This window comes from Drosophila navojoa, chromosome 4, assembly GCF_054131105.1.
Source record: "Drosophila navojoa isolate 15081-1374.11 chromosome 4, UAZ_NAV_1.0, whole genome shotgun sequence".
Lineage (NCBI taxonomy): Eukaryota > Metazoa > Arthropoda > Insecta > Diptera > Drosophilidae > Drosophila > Drosophila navojoa.
The window spans coordinates 5991419-6010484 of NC_142892.1; the positions used below are offsets into that span (position 1 = coordinate 5991419).

A 19066-nucleotide genomic window follows, 5' to 3' on the forward strand; every position below is an offset into this window, starting at 1 on the left:
AGAGATGCGTGATTCGCACATGCCGAAAGGTCACGGAATGTGTAACATGTGCTTCTTATCATTGTCATTAAAGGATTTTCTTTCTAAATTGTAACTAAGCTAAGAAATATATTAAATGCTTGAGTTTCTGAATAAATGTAATAAACATAACCATTCATAGAATTTTTTAAATAATGATGATTACTGTATTAATTGGCAAATCGCATCACGAGCTGTAATCGATAGTTTCAACTGAATGTCAGTGGCGATTGCTATTTCTTCCAAGCGTCGGCGTCATATTGTTAGCGGTTAACGCGAAATATTTCTCGTGTGAATCTTGGCAGCTCTTATTTTGCCCACACAGAATATGAAGAAAGTCAAACCACTATTGCATGATCATTTAATAACAAATCGAGTGAAGCAGGTAATGTGCATTTACATTACTGTCTGTCGCTAACTGTTTAACGTCAGACAGCCGGCAAGCAAATAAAAAAAAAAAAAACGAAAATTGCAAAAGCAAGGTTAGATTCTGACAGACGACTGCAATTATTAAATGCACATTTTTCTCTTGCGTTGCTCGCATTTCTAGTATCTGGAAGAGCATATTGACGAGACATATTTGGATGTGAAGCAGATGACCAAAGAGTTGATGCGCAAATATCCCGAATATTCGCGTCGCAAATTTGGACCATTCAGACAACTGGTGCATCAAGGTAAATATTAAAGTAAATATTACAAACGTCTCTGCGCATGACGGACAGACGAGGGCAATGTAACAAAAGCCATTTCGCCAGTATTATTATTTTCTGTTTTTGGGGTAGGCTTCAAAGTAGGGTGAGTTGTCTGGCCAGCGTGCTGCAGCGCATGTATTTCACCCGTCCGTCCGAAAATTTAGCTCCTAAACAGTTAGACTTATGTTTCTCCAAATCAGTGCATATTTGCTTTGCCATTAAGCTTTGCCGTATAGACAATGAACAAGTATTGTAATTATCTCTGTTATTTAGAATCGACCCCATAATATATAATATCGGCGAGCGTGCTGAATTATCAGATACTATACTACTATTAATACTACTGCTAGTTAACCTTTTGGCAAAATATTTACCTGGTTTTTCGCTTTTCAGCTTTTTCCATTGTTTCCGACAGCTATAACTTAGATAAGGCCAGCAGCTCCGAGGAAGAGGAAGACTATTTATCAGACGAGCCAGAGACGCCCAACAACAGCGTCATGAACAATATAATGCAGGGTTTGTACACCCAGAATCAGTCACAAGTTCGCCGAGCATCGCAAACTCCAAAGCCAAGCAATGAGCCCATTGACATTTCAAGCGGTGATGAGAACGACGATGAATCTAGAAGTCCACCAAATGGTGCTGGCAGCTTGGCTGGTGGTGCCACGGTTATAGCGCCAGTTAAAGCGCTCAAGCGACCCATGGATCAGAGCCAGGCTGCGGCAGCAGTGCTGGCCAAGAAGGGTAAGAATGAGCAATAGGGCAAGCACAGTAACTTATGCCTTAATAGGTAAAAGACCTCTATTTGATTTTCTTTCAGGGGGGCGCCAGGATAACCTAACTGCCGCCAATAGCGCAGCTAATCAAATACCAGCGAAGAAATGTGAGCAGGTTTTAGAGTTAATTATTAGTTAATTCTAAATTAATTGACTATTGACTGGTCTTTCAGATGTTGCTAATCTTGTTAAAGGCAATTGCGACGTTGGATCCAGCAAGGAGCCGTCTCATCATGGACACTCGCATGGCTATCAACAGCATCAACAGTTTTCGCAACAGCAGCAACAACAGCATCATCAGCAACAGATGCGTATTCGTAAATATAAAAAGGAATTGGAAGTGACACGCATCACAGAGAGTTTCCGTGATATTGGTGGCATGGATGGCACACTGAAAGAGCTATGCGAAATGCTTATACATATCAAATCACCGGAATTCTATTTCCAATTGGGCTTGCTGCCATCGCGTGGTCTGCTGCTGCATGGACCGCCTGGCTGTGGAAAAACCTATTTAGCGCGTGCCATTGCGGGCGTACGTATATATCATTTAATCGTGGGTCTATATATATTATATATATATATCAATATCTATATCAATCTAGCAATTAAAAATGCCGCTGCTTGAGGTGCCGGCCACGGAGTTGATTGGAGGCATTTCTGGTGAATCGGAGGAGCGTATACGTGATGTTTTCGAGCAGGCAATTGATAATTCGCCAAGTGTGCTCTTCATTGATGAAATCGATGCCATTGCGGGCAATCGCCAGTGGGCCTCCAAGGATATGGAGCGACGAATTGTCTCACAGCTGATCACCAGCTTGGATCAGCTAAAGAGTACTGAATTCGGACAATCAGTTGTTGTCATTGCTGCCACAACACGGCCGGATACATTGGATCCGGGTCTGCGTCGCATTGGACGTTTCGATCATGAAATCGCCATACATATACCATCGCGCAAAGAACGACGTGAAATCTTGCGCATACAGTGTGAGGGTTTGTCAGTTGACCCGAAGCTGAACTATGATAAAATTGCTGAACTAACGCCTGGCTATGTGGGCGCCGATCTGCTAGCTTTGGTCTCGCGTGCCGCTTCAATCGCTGTGAAGCGACGATCGATGAAGAAGTTTCGTGAGCTGCATGCAGCTAATGAAATGAACATGACAACGGTTACGCTCGACGACGACGAGTGCGTCGAGCAGGTGCAGGAGAAGCCAGCAGATGCTGAGAAGCAAACAGATGCTGAGAAGGCGGGCGGCGAAGCCGAAAAACCAAACTCGGATAAAGAAAATGCAGAAGCCGTAAATGGCGAGAAGGCCAATGAAGATGACTCCATGGATGTGGATGACAAGGAAACTGATGTGCCAGCAGAAAAAGCTGAACCTGAAACCAAACAGCAAGTCGATACGCCAGCTGAGCTCGAAGAGTTCTACGAACCAACGTTGGCTGAGTTGACAAATTTCTTGGACAATCCGCCAGAAGAATTTGCCGATCCGAACTTCTGTCTGACTTTAGATGATTTCATGGCCGCTGTCAAGCTCATACAACCGTCGGCAAAGCGCGAAGGTTTCATTACTGTGCCGGACACCACATGGGAGGATATTGGTTCGCTCCATGACATTCGCGAGGAACTGAAGCTAGCTGTGCTGGCACCTGTAAAGTATCCCGATATGCTAGTACGCCTCGGTCTGGAGGCGCCCTCCGGCGTGCTGCTCTGCGGACCACCTGGGTGCGGCAAGACGTTGTTAGCCAAGGCCATAGCCAATGAGGCGGGCATTAACTTTATATCCGTTAAAGGGCCTGAGCTGATGAACATGGTAAGTGAGCTGACTTCCCAATTTATTTGACTATGCTGCAATTTTAATTTGATTTCAGTATGTGGGCGAGAGCGAGCGTGCAGTGCGCGCTTGTTTCCAACGTGCTCGCAACTCGTCGCCCTGTGTGATCTTCTTCGATGAGTTCGATTCGCTGTGCCCCAAGCGGTCGGACGGAGGCGATGGCAACAATTCTGGCACCCGCATTGTCAATCAACTGCTGACGGAAATGGATGGCGTGGAGGAGCGTAAGGGTGTCTATATACTGGCTGCTACCAATCGACCGGATATCATAGATCCGGCTATTTTGCGTCCAGGTCGTTTAGACACCATACTTTATGTGGGCTTGCCGCAAGAGCAGGAGCGTGTGGATATATTGAAAGCTACCACCAAGGTGAGCAGAGATTGGAATCGGTTCTTGACTATATTTACTATAATAAAAGACCTTTTGTACACATATAGAATGGCAAGCGCCCAGTGCTGGCGGATGATGTGAATCTGGAGGCGCTGGCTGCCAAAACAGATGGCTATACGGGCGCCGATTTGGCCGGACTGGTCAAACAGGCGTCCATGTTCGCCCTGCGCCAATCGCTGAACTGCGGCAACACCTCAGTGGACGATCTGTGCGTGCGCCAACAGCATTTCGAGGAGGCACTCAAGCAGCTGCGTCCCTCGGTTAGCGAGCAGGTAAGCATAGCATAGCGATAGCCATATGTGCCGTACTTATTGAATAAAATATTTTCTATTGCCTCTACAGGATCGCAAGGTGTATGAGAAGCTGCGTCAGAAGTATGCTGCACCGCGTATGCCTTCTTTTGAGACCAAATGAATATCTCAATGAGTGACACACACACACACACTGTTGTACTAGTATTTAAGCAATCATACACACACACATCTACACCTACACAGGCAGCAATTGCAGAGATTGCATGCATATTCCTCATATGATTTACAATGTACAAAAACCAAGTTATACATACATACATACACCCATACATCAACCTACAGAATAAAAATGCCCAAGCGAAATCAACTTTGGGACCAAGCCCAGGCAGTTTGTATACAAACGCGTTATAAACATATACTACACACGCACGCACACAAACACACAGACGATTGTAAGGATAGGGATTATCCTCTAGGATGGGCCGTCGCCCTGTCCGCGACGTGTTCGCATCGGCGCCGTTAGCGATCGCTGCGGCATCTTGGCGGCCTCCATGTGTCGCTGCTGCAGCTCGAGTATTTCGGCGTGCTGTGTTAGTAGCGAGCGTTTGGAGCGTTTTCTGTTCTTCTTCTTGAGCGGTTTCTTTTTGATGTCACTGGTGTGGCTGGCATTCGTATCGCCGGTGCCGGAAGTGTTGTGAGCAGCCGGCGGCCTGGGCGCCACTGGCTCTTCGTCTCGCTTGATGCTCTGCCTCAAATCGAAGGCGCTCTTGCACATCTCACGTATGCCGAACCAGCTCTCGTGGCCAATCTGGCTGATCATCTCAACGGGCGGCTGGAAGCCCAGCTCGCGTGAGGGCAGCTCCATGACCAGCGCCAGCGGTGCCTTCAACACGCCGTACACATAGTCAACAACGGAGCCGGCAATGGTGCGTTTGGTTAGGCAGCTAATGCTGCCCGTGCGATATTCCCGACCATTGTACGTCTTGATGGCCGCTCGTCCAGTGGCGGCCAGCGTGTGGAGCTCACGCCAGTGATATGGAGCCTCGCGGCAATAGCCCCATGGATACATGATGCTCTGGCCGTACGAGTGCAGCGACAGGAAGAACAACAGATTGGGCGCCAGGCTGTCGAGGATGTTGCGCATGGCGCGTGTCTCCGGCTCCGAGAACGGACGTTCACCTTTATATGTATTGCGGTTGGTTCTCACCGGGCCGCACTCCCAGAATATGTCGTAATTGCGATTGCAATCGGCCCCCACAATTTTGGTCGATTTCTGTGGACGGCGATTCTTTCGCCAATTACGATTCTGTGGGCGGGAGTAAGGATGGTTGAGGATGGAGAAGCTGACTGATAATGCTGTAGAGGCTAAGACTCCTACCTTCGTCCGCGAATACTCGTAGCCATCGGGATTCACGAGCGGCACAATGATGAAGCGCAGATTTCGCAGTACTTCGATGTTGCGCGTGTATCGCTCCGTCAGCTGGTAGATGCAATTGAGGCAGGTGCTCACCGTGATCCACTCCCGGGCATGGGTGCCGGCCTCTATGAAAATGATGTTGCGATTTTTGTCGCCGGGCAATACGAGAGGCCCCTTCGCTCCCGTACTTCTGTAGACGTCCGCCATCTTGGCCGCCTGCAGACGCATCACGGACGACAGCTCCACATTATCCGGATTATTCCAATTGATCTCTAGGGCCCGCACCTCACGCCGCTCGTGCGTCAAGCCCAGCGTATAGAGCTTCACGAAATTGGAGTACTTGTGCACAATGTATTCCAAATACTGATTGATCTGATTGTACTCCAGATAGGTGTGCAGCACATCCGGCCGGGGTATGATCACACGGCGTGCATTGTGAGGGGGCACCGGCACCTGGGTTACCTTCGGCGCGGCGCGTGTCTTCTTCTTGGCGCGTTTCGTAGTGTTTTGCATTTCCAATTTATGTTGGGCGCGGATGGGTGGGATTTGGATATGATTAAAATTAGTTATGAATGTGTCAAGTACATAAATGTTGACTATTGCAAGAGTGGTCAAGAAACTAAACTATATAAGCACTAAAAATTTGTAAATAAACGAGTGTCGACACTGGAATACAAAAAGAACTGTGATTGGAATACGGAATTTGTCGATGTTGAAACACTTTTACGCCTGGCTGGCCAAGGCCTGCTGGAAGGCTGACGAACGAACGAACGAGCAAACAAACGGAAAGAAAAGGGAAAAATTCTATTGAAATCGGAAATCTTACCTCCTGCAGCAGCTGCTCGACAAGGACGAGACGTGCGAGTCCTTTGGGCCCAACAGCCATTGTGTGACCCTAACGGAATGCCAGCCAGAGTTTTTATCAAACGATGCACTGGGAATAGTGCCACACCCACACCCACATCCACGTCCATATCGTGGGCGTTTGCTAAATTGGAGCAGCGACAACGTTTAATAAGTTGGGCACGGCAGAGTTTGTTGTAATGCGGAATTGGATTTGTATATCCTGCTTGTATATCCTGCCTGCATTTGGCAGTCGCTGCCACAGAAACGCAAATATGCTAAATGTCAGACAACATAGCGACAGAGACAGAGACAGAGAAAGAGCGAGAGAGAGAGAGAGAGAGAGAGAGAGAGAGAGAGATAGATGGATGGTAAGTGGGTGGCCAAAAGCGAAGGCACGAGCTATGCAAATAAACAAGGCCTACGACTCCACAACTGGCGTGTCGTTCCGGAAACGGAGCAACGTAGCAGCAGCATATGCCCCATGGATCGAGTCTAGCGAATACGAATTAAAGCATTTCTGACTACAAAATTCATTTGCCAGATTGCCTCTAAATAGCACTGTACTACATGAGAAATTACTCAAAGAGAAATATATGTAATGTAGAATAACTGTAGAGTATGGAGTATACGACATGGTTATATCTAAATTGCTGCAACGAACTTTAGTAATTTCCTATGATCTATGAAGCTTAAATAACTCTGCAGAATTTTCTTGAATCTTCATCAGGACAAGTTGAGTTCAGATCTTATCATATTCATTTCTTCATCTCGTAAGCCTCAACAATTAGAAGCTGGAAATTTGGAATCTACACAGGTTCCTTTTAACAAATATTCCTACATTTGTTTTTATTTCTTTTCGGCAAATTTTATGGCTTTCTCAAGATAATCGTATAGTCATTCTATTATTAGGTTAGACAGTGTAGCTGGTTGGCCGACAAACGTCAACGCAAATGTCAAAAACTACGCGGAGTCGGAACATGTGTATATACACCATTTCATTTACATACATATATAAATATATATTCATTGGTTTAGATGTATATATATTTGTATAAATGTATTTACATTCATATGAATGCATTTAGAGGAAACATCGTTTGCGACGCAACCAGTTGATTTATACAGAAAACAAGGTTCGTGTTGATTTTCATTTAACGGTCTTTTAGTCAACTTCCTGACACAGTGACTGCCATATATTTACGTCTGGCGGCTGCAGGAGGAAAGCACTGCTAAGCGATGCCCTGTAAATAAAGCTTACAATTATGAGCAGATGGAAAGATTTTCTTTTTAATAAAAAAAAAGTGAATGTGGATTAATGAGATCCCATATATTAATATATTTTATATATTTAAAAAAAATTATTGAGGCTATCTATTAGTCTATCACTTACCTTAATTAACTAAAGTTATTCCCTTGTTTTTTGTTTTTTTTTTCATTTTCAATTTTTTTGTTGGCTCTACTTGCCGGAGACACGCAAGGATCCAGACAGGTCGCTTGCTCCTGTTAGGGGGCGTTTCTGAAGTATGCACATTATGTCATTAGCATGTTGGCGAAAATAAAAGGGCTAAAAGTTTTGCATTTCGGAATGGCAAATACGAAAAGAGTCTGCCTGGGCTCCAGTAAAGCCAAATGTCCTTTGGAATCCCTTTGAGCCAGGTCTGTGTGGGTTCTATTAGGGCATTTGATGACGAAATAAAATTGGCTACAAATTAACGAAATTCCAGCAATTATGTGAAAATAACTTCAACGAAACGAACATTGTCAGCCTGCAATAACAACAACAACAACAACATCAAGGATATGCCAGAAAATAGTTCACTTTGCTTGCATATTTATGTCCTTGCTGTTTGGCAAGGCAATTTAACTTTGCTCAAATTGGACAGGTAGTCAAGGTGTTCCGAGTCCTTCGTTAACCCACTGCCACAGTCTGGGTTAACAGCTACAGTCATGGCATGGGCGGGATTTTCTTAATTATGTTCGTTGTCCAATGTATGTTAAAAGCTACAGTCATGGCAAATATAATAGATACGCTGGCCGAATACGCTATTTCGATAAGTCATCAACGGGTTGTCATTGCCAAAGCATAGTTTGTATTCAGTTTCATTAAAATAAAGCATTTCCGCCGTACAGTCACGGCAAAAATAAATAAGTATGCTGTATCATTAATTTAATGATAAAGCATGTAAAACAGAAGCAGCCAAGCAGTCTGTCTCTGTTAACCTCTCAATTATCGTGGTGTACATTTACAGTCGTGGCATAAATAAATGAGTCCTCTCTGTTAGAAAGGTTTATATTCTGTCCTACAGTCACAGTAAAAATCACTTTTACACCCCATCACTAACCAGGTACAGTAAGGCTTATATATATCTGTTAAGCATGCGCAAATTTTTATATAATTCGATCAAAAGGTTCAATATAGCATATACACGATTATGTAACTGAAGAATTTTCGGTGGATAAATGGTAAAGCTTTCAATTGGATCAATAAGAACTTTTTTCCAGCATAATATACTTTTCGTTTATACATTCCGTTTTGGTCGCTTATATATAATTTTGGGATTGTCAATACTACCAATTATGCTGATAGGCGTGCTGCGTCGAGTGGGCCTTGGTGTAGTACGCTTTGTTGTAGTACGCTTTGTTGTAGTACGCTTTGGTGTAGTAGGCTTTGGTGTACTTGATGGGCCACCTGTCGTACGAAATATTAGATGCTCCAGGTCCTCTAAGCGATCGATCATATCATCAAGCTCATCCATCATTGAGCATTTCAAGGCACATTCGGCAAACTTTGCGTCGTGGTCTTTTAACTTTTGCAGCGCCTCTTTAAGCTGATTTTCCAGATTTAAGATCATCGTTTGCAGCTCAAGTATCCTCTGTATATCCACTAGCATTTTCTCATGTAGCTTTTCCAACTTAATAACGCGCTCAGTTAGGTTTTGATCGGGCGCACTTGAACTGTTGCTCAATAGGAGCTGCAGTTCATACAAACGTTTCTCCGTCTGGTCTTTGAATTCGGTCAAATTCTTCAGGCGATCCGCATTGAGTTTTTGAAATTCTTTCCATTTCTCGTCGAGAGTTTTATCAAGCTGGACGAGCTTTGCTTCATTAATATTGAGATTTGTTTGGGTCATATTCAGAATGGTTTTCAGCGAGTTAACCTGATTCTGCAGATCTGCAAGGCGCTTGGCCTGGGCCTCGGATTCATCGGTTCCATTGCCGTTAGTACATGTTTGTATTGCTGTGGAGATGTTCTGCAATTGTGCAAAAGCATTATCGATCTTCTCTTGCACCTGACTTAAGCTCGTTTCTAGCTGTGTCACATGTTTTGTGTAGTTATTTTTTAATTCCTCAATTTGTTTCATCATGTCATCCAGTTTCTGGGATAATGCGTCGATTCTATTGCAGCACTGCTTAGCCTTTTCGATTTCTGCCTGCAATTCCGCCAGGGAGGGACAATTGTTGTTGCCTGACGTTTGATTACCCAGTTGATTGAGTGTATTCTGAATTTCAATTAGTTCTTCCATGATTTTCGAACAATTTGCTGTGGCAATCGATAAATTGGACAATTGATTGAACTTCTCGACCAGATTAACAATCATTTGCTCCAGTTCTTTGATTTTGTTCTGTAATTCTTCAATGCCAGTTGATCCAGTTCCGCTTCCATTTCCGTTTCCGGTTCCACTTCCAGTTCCAGGTCCATTTCCAGTTCCATTTCCACAGTTATCAATGCAAACTTGCGTTGTTTGAGCAATAATTGTACCGTGTTTCTCGGTTTCTTTTTGTAGAATATCCAACTTATTCGCATGCTCCTGTTGCTTCTGGTTTAGATCGTTGATGTCCTTCTCCAGCTGTTTGGCTTTCTTGCTGGCCTCAGCTTTGGCTTGCTCTAGCTGCTTGTTCAATTCATTCACTTTGTCGTTCAACTCCTTGCAACATTTGGCCGCTTCCTCTTTGTTGACTTTCTGCTGCTTCTCCAGCTCCTCGATGCGATTCGTGACACTCTTCAATTGATTCTCTAGATCAGTTTGCTTTTTCTTTAGCTTATCTGCTTGGTCGTTGACTTCTCCGTGCTGTTTCTTCAGTTTCCTGCGTACCTCCTCTAATTCTTTCATTAAATCAGCTTCGACTGTTTTCAGATTTTCCGCCAATTTCTCGCAGCAAGTTTTCATTTTCTTCGATGATATTGCTTTCAATTGATCCAAAATGATGTCCAGATCTTTGCCCAAATCGCCAGTTGCTTCGAGCGGGTTGGTATTTGGCGTATCGCTGGTGGTCGTCAGTTTGCCTAAGCCTTTGAATATAGTACTCATCGTTTTATTCTCGTAGAAACAGCAATGCTCCTCGCCAGCCTGATTGGGATTCGTGTTATTTATGACATCCAGCACCTTGCCCAAGTTTAGGTTGAGACTGGTTAACTTTGCATTGGTCACAATCTGCTCATTGATCCAGCTCTTAATCACCAAGTGGGCGTCACATTCCGCATCTGTGCCACGTGCCCCATAAAAACCAACGTCTTCAAGGTCGTAATATCTGAAAGCGAACAATTGCCGTGGCGCTGATAAGAGCAGCAAGAAGACCTGCAGCGACGTCACCAATAACTGCATATGCAAATCGAATATTATATGCTATTCTATTTCACTCTAGGTATTCCTGTGCACTCACCATTGTTTGGACTGTTTCTTGCGCTTCGCGATGCGGTAGCTTCAAGGGACTCGGTCAAACTGAATCGATTGCTGGAGAGCATTCGATGGAGTCGATGAACACTCTGGAATAAATTCGATTTGCATGCCATCGGCTCTCATTGCCGAGATGTGCTACTGGAGTATGCAGAAAATGCATATGGGAACTATGCTCTAAATATTTAGATAGAAAAGAAGAGAGATAAGAAGTGATAGAAACAGATAGATGTCAATCGATATAGAGGGAGAGGCGTAGATAAAGAGAGAGAGAGAGAGAGAAAGAGGGGGAGAGAGAGAGAGAGATGGAAAAAGAGAGAGAGATATAGAAAGAGAGAGGGTGAGTGCGAGAGGGAGGGAGGAAGAGTGGCAAAGTTAGAGGAGCTTTTAGAAAGAGAAAGAGAAATAGAGAGTAGCCGAGGCTTAGAGACGGAAAAGACAAGAAGAACGAGTTTCTGTCCAATTTCTTCCTCACTTTCAATTTTAACAGAGAAAGATAAACATAAAGATAGAGAATTATAATAGAAACAGAGAATGATAGACAGTTTAGGAGCTCAATGCAGTAATAAGTAAAAAAATATACAGTCTGTAGTCTATAGGCCATAGAAGTCTCTCTAATGACTAATTATCATATATCGAAGATATCTTCTGTCTATCATAAATAAAACATACTTGATTCTCTATAAAGGCATTGTATTGAAATATTCTGCGAGTACATAAATATTATTTTCATGGTTAAGGTCGTGGCTTTTGTTCGTTTATCGGGGCGTTGCAAAAGACATCAACAAAACGAAATTGGCAGACAAAAAGTATTAGACTGCAAGATATGCTGTCTTTGCACAGGCTAAATATATTTCACTTATCTCAATTTCGTTAGGGCTTTTTCGCTTTCTAATTCTTGAAAATTCGGGATCGTTTCAAACATATGTTTATGAATTTAAATAATAACTTGCATATACATATATGCATTTTGCTTTTTAATAACCTAACTCTCTTCGTTTTGCATAGGGTATAGATGGAAACTCGTTTCTGGCGTGCCTTGACTGATATCCGATATGAATCTATATGGGTTGGTTAGATAATGGGATTATCAAATAATAATTGTGTTTCTAGGGGCTTTTATTTCGTGGCGTAAAAGTTGAATGCCCTGAGCTTCAGACTTCGAGTCCATTTAGGTTGTTGAAAATGATTTAGAACCTTAAAACGTGTCTACAAATTAAGCCAGATAGACGGGCGGCCGCAGCCATTAAAGCGTCTTAGATGCTTGAAAACAAATCTAAAATGCAAATTGAAGTTTTAGCATCGCACCGGAAATGTGAGTTTTAAAGCTTTTCATCTATTCATGTTGGTTAATAGATTGCAGAGCGAGTGACTCGATGTCTGCCACTCGACGCTGCGATCGAAGATCAAATGAAATTATAACCGATCAAGCGGAAGTGCCAGAAGCGACAGAAGCGAGTGTCATAATTACGCACAAAAGCAATACGAAAATATATTTCAATACATCATAGGCATCTGCATACATGGAATCTAATGCGTAGAGCTTGTCATCATCCAAATGAATATCTTCTTCAATATTTTTTTTCAAGTGGCATTCGCTTACTTTGTGAATGGCTTCTGTTAGCCCTGATGCTGGGCAAATGCCCGACACACTTTAGGTTTTAATGAACTCGAACCACGCTCGTTTCTTGTCGTTGTTGTTGTTGTTGTTTTTGTTTTTATTCATAGCCCATCAGCAGCTAACTGTAATGAAGCACAAGTATCTGTTATTTTCGAGTGGCCACAAGTCGGTATTAATAATATTTAGCTTCCGGCTAGATTACCAATTTGACCTTGCTCACTGCTCGCATTTAGTTCAGCGAACAGAATTGTCTGCGCATCTTAAGAAAAAAAAACCTTTCAATTTGCTTAGAACAGGAATCGGCCATATGCCGTTCATGGTATGGCCAACGGCTCTCTATCTTCATGTCAGACCGTGACATTAGGAAGACAAAGCGCAAAGTTTGCCCAGAGCACAATACACACAAGAAATCTATATATATACATATATATCTATTTGTATATAAGCATAGTTCAAGTTCCTCTATAAAAACCAGTAAATAAACAAGTAACGGCTTCAGAATCGTTTCAAGACCCGCACCACACGGATGCAAAGATCAAAAACCGAACTAGACCAAATAAAAAAAAAAAAAAAAAAATCAATTGTGCGCAGATAACAACAAAAAGTGATCAAAATTGTTCAAACTTGTTTCGACAGCAATTTTAAAGAAAATAAAAAATACATTAAGTTTCATTTAAAAATATAATAAAAAAGAGAAACAAAACCCAAATCACATTAATTCGAGCTTCTTGGCAACTGTGGCATAAATTATGCAAAACTCAATTCAAATTGGCCAAAGAACCAAGCAGATTCTAATTGGCAGCCAATAAGAAACGGTGACGCGTGCCGCGCAACCTATTGGAAAAGTAATAAATAAATAATCAGAAAAATACAAAAAAAACTAAACCCTTTCCGTATTTCGTCTCGTGACGCGTTTACAAACATCTTTGGAGTCTTCGCCGCTGCTGCTGCTGCTGCTGCTGCTGTTTGGACCAACAAAGTGAACTGAACTGGACAACTGACCTTGACACTCACTTTTCTAAAAAAAAAACAACAAAAATCAGACATATAAACGATACGAAAACATTTTTTTTCGGGTTTTGTGTGTGGCTTTAGCAACGTCTTCTTTCTGAGCCACGCCGCTAAACGCTCGACAGTCTTTGGAGATGAAGCATACGAAACGGATCGCGTTCGGCTTCAATTTAAAATTCAACTTGAGTTCAGTTTAGTTTCTCAGTGTGCGACTATTACATAAGTCTCTCAAGTGCAACTAGCTAAAGAAGATATAATATTTATTCAATTATTACATATATATATATATGTGTAGTGGCTAAGCAAATAGGCAAGAGCATTCATGCCTCAATCGGCGCACAGCTGCATATTTTAATACATAATTGCGCATAAACAAATAGAAAGAAAATTTACAATAAAACAAAAGCAAACAAACAAATACTTTTTTTTAATAACAAACACGAGCAGCTGCTGTGGCGAATTGTTTAAGTGCACAATGTTTTACAAAATCGTGTGCAGCCTGTGGCTCTGCCTCGCCGTCTTGACGTGCTCCATCAACAGCAGCAGCAGCAGCAGTAGCAGCAGCTACAATAATCTGGCCGGCTATGAAGGGTAATTAACACAATAGTTACAAATAAACAGTATACATATATCTACATATATCATACATATATATACATATATTATATAATATTTATATATTTTTTCTTTCGCAAATTTCTCATGCTCATTAATCAAGCAGCTCGCTTAATTCATATATTCTCTTTTTTTATTTTAATAATTTTAATTTTGAGTGCCGGCTAGTTGTTAAACTGGTTTAGACTTTTACTTCATAAAAGAGATATATTTTTTTGTTATAAAATGCAAAATATTGAATCGAGCTGTGGACATTTTTTTGGTCTGCTCTTTTAACGGGGCTACAAGAGGTTGAATAGTTTCTGAGATTTTAGCATTCTCTGTTTATGCTTTAGGCTTGATTTCTTAGATCGTGTTTTTGTTGGAATGAGCACTTACATTGGGTTCCCAAAATATTACATCTAGGCTTCGTATAACTATACTTTTAAAAATCAAAACTATATATAAAAATAAAAAAACTTTAGAAAATATGCTGCTGGTTTTACAAAAAATCTACAAATATTAAATAAATTAAAAGTCAGTCTGCAACAAAATATAATAAAAAAATCGGTAGCGTTTTTTTTTTTTTATATTAAAATTTAAATTAAAGTTACAGAGTAGCTCAATAGGCTAAAAAGAGAACTGCAAATAATGGTTAAGTTAATGAAAAACCAAGTCAAAAGGCATACCAAAGCTTGTAACTAAAGTTTTTTACATTAGCCTAGATAACAGAAAAGTTATTCAAATGTCAACTGTTTGGCAATAGAAAATACATAAATAACAAAAAATAAATATATATTTATATTTATTTATAAAAAGAAAAAAAATGTATATATGCATACATGTGAATATAGCTAAATGTAAGTGTTAACACTATTGAGTGTCAATGCCAGCGATTAAACGCAGTCATTAACATTAGAGCTTGGACTAAACGCTGTCCAGTTCGAAGCAGACAAGTTGACAAAGCAAACCCTAAAGTGGCCACGCCCATGACAAAAAGTCGGTTCCATTGACGACTCGACGATGGCAAGAGCAAATGTGTCATGCAAATGCCAAATGCGATCGCTGTGCAAATGTTTGCTAAAATATGTTTTAAGACACTTCACAGCTTCACAGAGTTGATGCGGGGCGCACGGGGCGTATACGCGATGCATGCAAACAGCTGAAGCTGTGATGATGCTGCTGCTGCTGCTGCTGCTGTTCGTGCGGCAAATCAAAATTAAAATGAAAACAAACAAAAGCAAAGGAAAAACGAACAAAATAAAAAAAAAAAAAAAACAAAAACATTCAACTTGATATTTAATTAGCACGCAAAACGTTTGCTTCCTTCCGCTGCTTTTGTCTTTTATTTATTTATTATTATTATTTTTGTTTGTTGCTGGAGCAGCGCGAAACGTTTGAAATTGAAATTTTTAGAAATAGATACTTAATATATGCATCGATATGATTTTGACGAGGTCACAATCTGCAGTCAACAATAGCGCATCATTTGCTTATAATTTAAGGAAAATTACAACAATAAAACTATAAACGATATTTCATTCAATCCCAAACAGTTTCTTTATGTAAAAATGAAAAATTAGTTGGTAGCTCCCGCTGTGTTGATAATCCACTTTAGATGCATTGAAGAGCAACAGAGGGTATATTAGTCTATTGGTCTTGAGTTGTACGATGCTGTAGGTGTTAGTTGGTGTTGTTGACTTATGACTTACTTACATATATATATATTTATACTAACAACTTGATATGGATTGCTTTAGTATTTAATATATGGATAAATTACAGCTATAGCGCTTAATGTCAAGTTAGAAATGAAGTTAATTGAACTAAAATTCCTTATAGCCATACATCATATGATATATGTAGTTTTAGAGGCCAATTTATAAAATTAAAAAAATCGACAAATACAGTGATCTATTTATAGGAATAATGAAAGTCGAATGTATTTTAGAGGTGTAATGTATTAGTTACAGGGTATGATCCATAGTTTCCTGCTATTACATAATATCCCGAAGGTCATCTCTACGAATAGTTCTCTATATCTATAAATATCGATTAAGTTCACATTGAACAAAGCGCGTACTCTGATGACACTGTCTCTAGGCTATGTACAAGTCATGTATACCCCGTTGGCCAACTCTCTGCCCTCCACCACATGTTGCCCTTGCTTTCGCTCAGCTATACGTATATGTATAGCCGGCGTATAACATTGTTGGCGGGCGTTTAATTTAATTATATATCATTCATTGTATGCCGTCCGTCGACTGCCACACGTGATTAGCCGCATCTTTGTCTTCTGTTTTGCTACCTGCTGCGCCCCAACCTCCGCCTCCACCTCTACCTCCACCTCCGCCTTCGTCTTTATCTGCTTCTTCTGCTTTAGCTGCGGCTGCATATGATGAATATGCATAGATGTTCAATATTTTGTGGGCCAGTCAGCTTGTTGCTTCATCTTGTTGTGGAATTTTTCGAAATGATAAATTGGCCACAAATTCATGCGAGGTGGCAAAACGCCAATTGGCCAGGCGACGACAACGAGAACGAGCTCATTCTGCATAAATTTGTGAATCAACAACTCATTTCTGGGCGCCACAAATTAATTTTGTTGTCCAATTAGATCAAGACATACGCATGTGTGTGTGTGTAGGTGTGCTAAGCAGTCATATTTAAGGTTTTTTCTGAAATTTTAATTGGATTTTCTAGTCAGCCATACGTGAGATATAATTGCAGGTAATTGGAATTACCCAACAGGAAATGATTATTATTGTATTAATATTTCAAATTCTGTTAAATATTTGATTGAAATTTATTTATAGAGCTTTTACAACAAATTTTGTTATATGATATTAACATAGCCACAGTATCTTCAAATGGTTATGATGAGTCTATTCCGTATTCGTATTGCTCATTCTATGTTTTTCGTTGCGTTCTTCTAAGCTGAAGACATGAAGAATTCATAATGTGTTTTTTATTTATAGACCGGGTATCAACTAGTTGAATATATTCAACTTGTTTAATATGTTTATAAGAAGTAATAGCTGAATATGAAGATGATGAATGAGCCATCAAATGCAGAGAGCAGAATACCGAGCATTCTTCAGTCTAGTCACAATTATTTATAATTAATGCACTATTATTATCATCATAATTATTCTCTACAAATAATAATTTTTTGTTTCCATTCATAACTTCCATTAGCTATACCAAGTATACGGTGCTGCATGGCGATGAGAGCGCCTTTCAGTATATGGTCGAGCTGCAGACAAACGATACGGAAGTCGACTTCTGGCTGTTGACACGGAACATGTCCGTCCTGACGGTGGGTCCCAGCCACAAGCCGCAGCTCGAGTCGCGCCTGCTGCAGCTGGACGTGCAGTACCAGACCCAGCCACTGATGGACCTGATGGCATCGCTGGAGGGCAACAGCACCTATGCTGAAGGGGATGAGTACGAGGAATGCCAGCCCGGAGATTGTGAGTCCGATAGGCCGCACAGTCGCAAGCGTCGTCAGGCGCGCAGCTTCTTCTCGAGATTTCCGCGCTATCACGAGATCCTCAACTTCATGAGCAACCTGGCCGCACGCTATCCCCTATACTGTCGCTACGAGTCGCTGGGTCGCTCCAGCGAGGGTCGTCATATCGCGGCCCTATCGATTTCTCTCAACCAGCGTGTGCGTCCGCGTCGCGTCGCCTACATACAGGCAGCTACACATGGCCGGGAGTGGATTACCACCCAGACGGTTCTGTATTTGGCCTATGAGCTGCTGACCAACCTGCGTGCCTTCCAGCGTGTGCTAAACGACGTGGAGCTGTTCCTAGTGCCGCTCGTGAATCCCGATGGCTATGAATATACACATACTACGGTAAGTAGCTAGCTCAGAGAATCCTAGATGTTTGCCTGACTCATCTGACTTATCTGATCTTCTTTGATCTATAGGATCGCTTCTGGCGCAAGAATCGTCATCGTTATGCTGGCCTCCCGTGCACCGGCGTCGATATTAATCGCAACTTTGGCAACCACTGGAACTATCAGGGCGCCAGCCAGAATGTAAGCGACCTTCCATTCTGCACTTGACTTTGACCTTCATTCATAGCACAATTTCCACTTTAAATATAGCACTGCTCGGAGGTCTATTCGGGCACCTCGCCCAACTCGGAGCCGGAAACAGCGGCTGTGGTGCGCTATTTGGAATTCAATCGTCATCGTGTGAAGCTCAGCCTGGATGTTCACTCATTCGGCAAATTCATTTTTTATCCCTACGGCTATGCGAGGTGTGTAAGAAATTCAATTTGCTTTTTCAATTAATTGCCAAAAGCAATTAAAAACCAAATATTTCCCCTGCCTGCCGCACTCTATCTGTGTCCAATTGTAAACAGTTTCACACCAACAATTTGTAGCCTCTATATATATATCACTCTCTCTCTCTCTCTCTCTCTCTCTTACAGAAACACTGTGCCACCCACTGTGGCCACATTGCGCTCGGTGGCGCTGAGAGCCGCCAACCAAATCGGCAGATATCGCGGCACCCGCTATACCGTCGGCACCTCAGCCTCCATACTCTATGAGGCGTCTGGCAGTCTGGATGACTTTGCCTATGGCAGCCTGGGCATACCCTTGTCCTACACGCTTGAGCTACCCGGTGAGGAGTTCCATGTGTCCCCCTTTGACATCATCCACGTCTGCAAGGAGACATTTGCCGGCTTTATCGAGTTCATTCGGCACGTTAGCCTGTATTAAGTTGTGCGGTACCCGCTGAACATCCTTAGCATTTAGCCAATTGAATTTATAATTGTTAATTAAACTAATTATTGTCGTCGTTATTAGGCATTAAAGAAAAACAAACAGAAAATGAAAAAAAAAAAAAAACAATATTTTGTTCACTTCATGAACCAGTTCACAAAGACTTGAAGCCCTGAACGATTCGGGTTTATAATATTT

At 41.8% G+C, this 19066-nt stretch overlaps 4 protein-coding genes across 6 annotated transcripts in view; 2 read left to right on the top strand and 2 right to left on the bottom strand.

Moving 5' to 3' along the window:
- The first annotated feature begins 216 nt into the window (after positions 1-216).
- The window catches only part of smid (nuclear valosin-containing protein-like smid), a 76243-nt gene continuing 57393 nt past the window's right edge, over positions 217-19066 (top strand). The window contains exons 1-9 of one of the 3 annotated variants that reach the window (XR_016196674.1): positions 217-403; positions 569-692; positions 1104-1454; positions 1501-1593; positions 1660-2018; positions 2089-3297; positions 3356-3688; positions 3757-3981; positions 4052-4175. Coding sequence is in view for 2 of the 3 variants with exons in the window: in XM_018101249.3 (XP_017956738.1) it covers positions 347-403; positions 569-692; positions 1104-1454; positions 1501-1593; positions 1660-2018; positions 2089-3297; positions 3356-3688; positions 3757-3981; positions 4052-4123 (2823 nt within the window). In the remaining variant the exon portion in view is untranslated. Of the gene's footprint in view, positions 404-568; positions 693-1103; positions 1455-1500; positions 1594-1659; positions 2019-2088; positions 3298-3355; positions 3689-3756; positions 3982-4051; positions 5501-19066 lie in introns of those variants that run through there. The other 2 variants (XM_018101249.3, XM_018101250.3) reach the window with 2 other exon arrangements.
- Positions 4327-6142, bottom strand: LOC108651504 (carboxypeptidase B1). Its single transcript, XM_018101254.3, has 2 exons — positions 5342-6142; positions 4327-5269 (listed from the first exon to the last, which is right to left on the bottom strand). The coding sequence occupies exons 1-2, from the start codon at positions 5891-5893 to the stop codon at positions 4436-4438; spliced, it is 1386 nt and encodes a 461-aa protein (XP_017956743.1). The 5' UTR covers positions 5894-6142; the 3' UTR covers positions 4327-4435.
- On the bottom strand, positions 8731-10945 carry LOC108650120 (uncharacterized). The gene is made up of 2 exons (XM_089260147.1): positions 10889-10945; positions 8731-10824 (listed from the first exon to the last, which is right to left on the bottom strand). The coding sequence occupies exons 1-2, from the start codon at positions 10889-10891 to the stop codon at positions 8746-8748; spliced, it is 2082 nt and encodes a 693-aa protein (XP_089116273.1). The 5' UTR covers positions 10892-10945; the 3' UTR covers positions 8731-8745.
- Positions 12964-18997, top strand: LOC108651505 (carboxypeptidase B). The gene is made up of 5 exons (XM_018101255.3): positions 12964-14125; positions 17327-17990; positions 18065-18175; positions 18245-18399; positions 18574-18997. The coding sequence occupies exons 1-5, from the start codon at positions 14010-14012 to the stop codon at positions 18863-18865; spliced, it is 1338 nt and encodes a 445-aa protein (XP_017956744.1). The 5' UTR covers positions 12964-14009; the 3' UTR covers positions 18866-18997.

What these genes read in the sequence shown, in the direction of transcription:
- LOC108651504 (XM_018101254.3), bottom strand. Translation starts at nt 5,893, where the DNA reads ATGCAAAACACTACGAAACGCGCCAAGAAGAAGACACGCGCCGCGCCG. An exon ending in ACGAGTATTCGCGGACGAAG is followed by an intron (nt 5,270 to 5,341) that starts GTAGGAGTCTTA and finishes TCCCGCCCACAG; the next exon opens with AATCGTAATTGGCGAAAGAA.
- LOC108651505 (XM_018101255.3), top strand. Translation starts at nt 14,010, where the DNA reads ATGTTTTACAAAATCGTGTGCAGCCTGTGGCTCTGCCTCGCCGTCTTG. An exon ending in AATCTGGCCGGCTATGAAGG is followed by an intron (nt 14,126 to 17,326) that starts GTAATTAACACA and finishes AACTTCCATTAG; the next exon opens with CTATACCAAGTATACGGTGC. An exon ending in TATCCCTACGGCTATGCGAG is followed by an intron (nt 18,400 to 18,573) that starts GTGTGTAAGAAA and finishes TCTCTCTTACAG; the next exon opens with AAACACTGTGCCACCCACTG.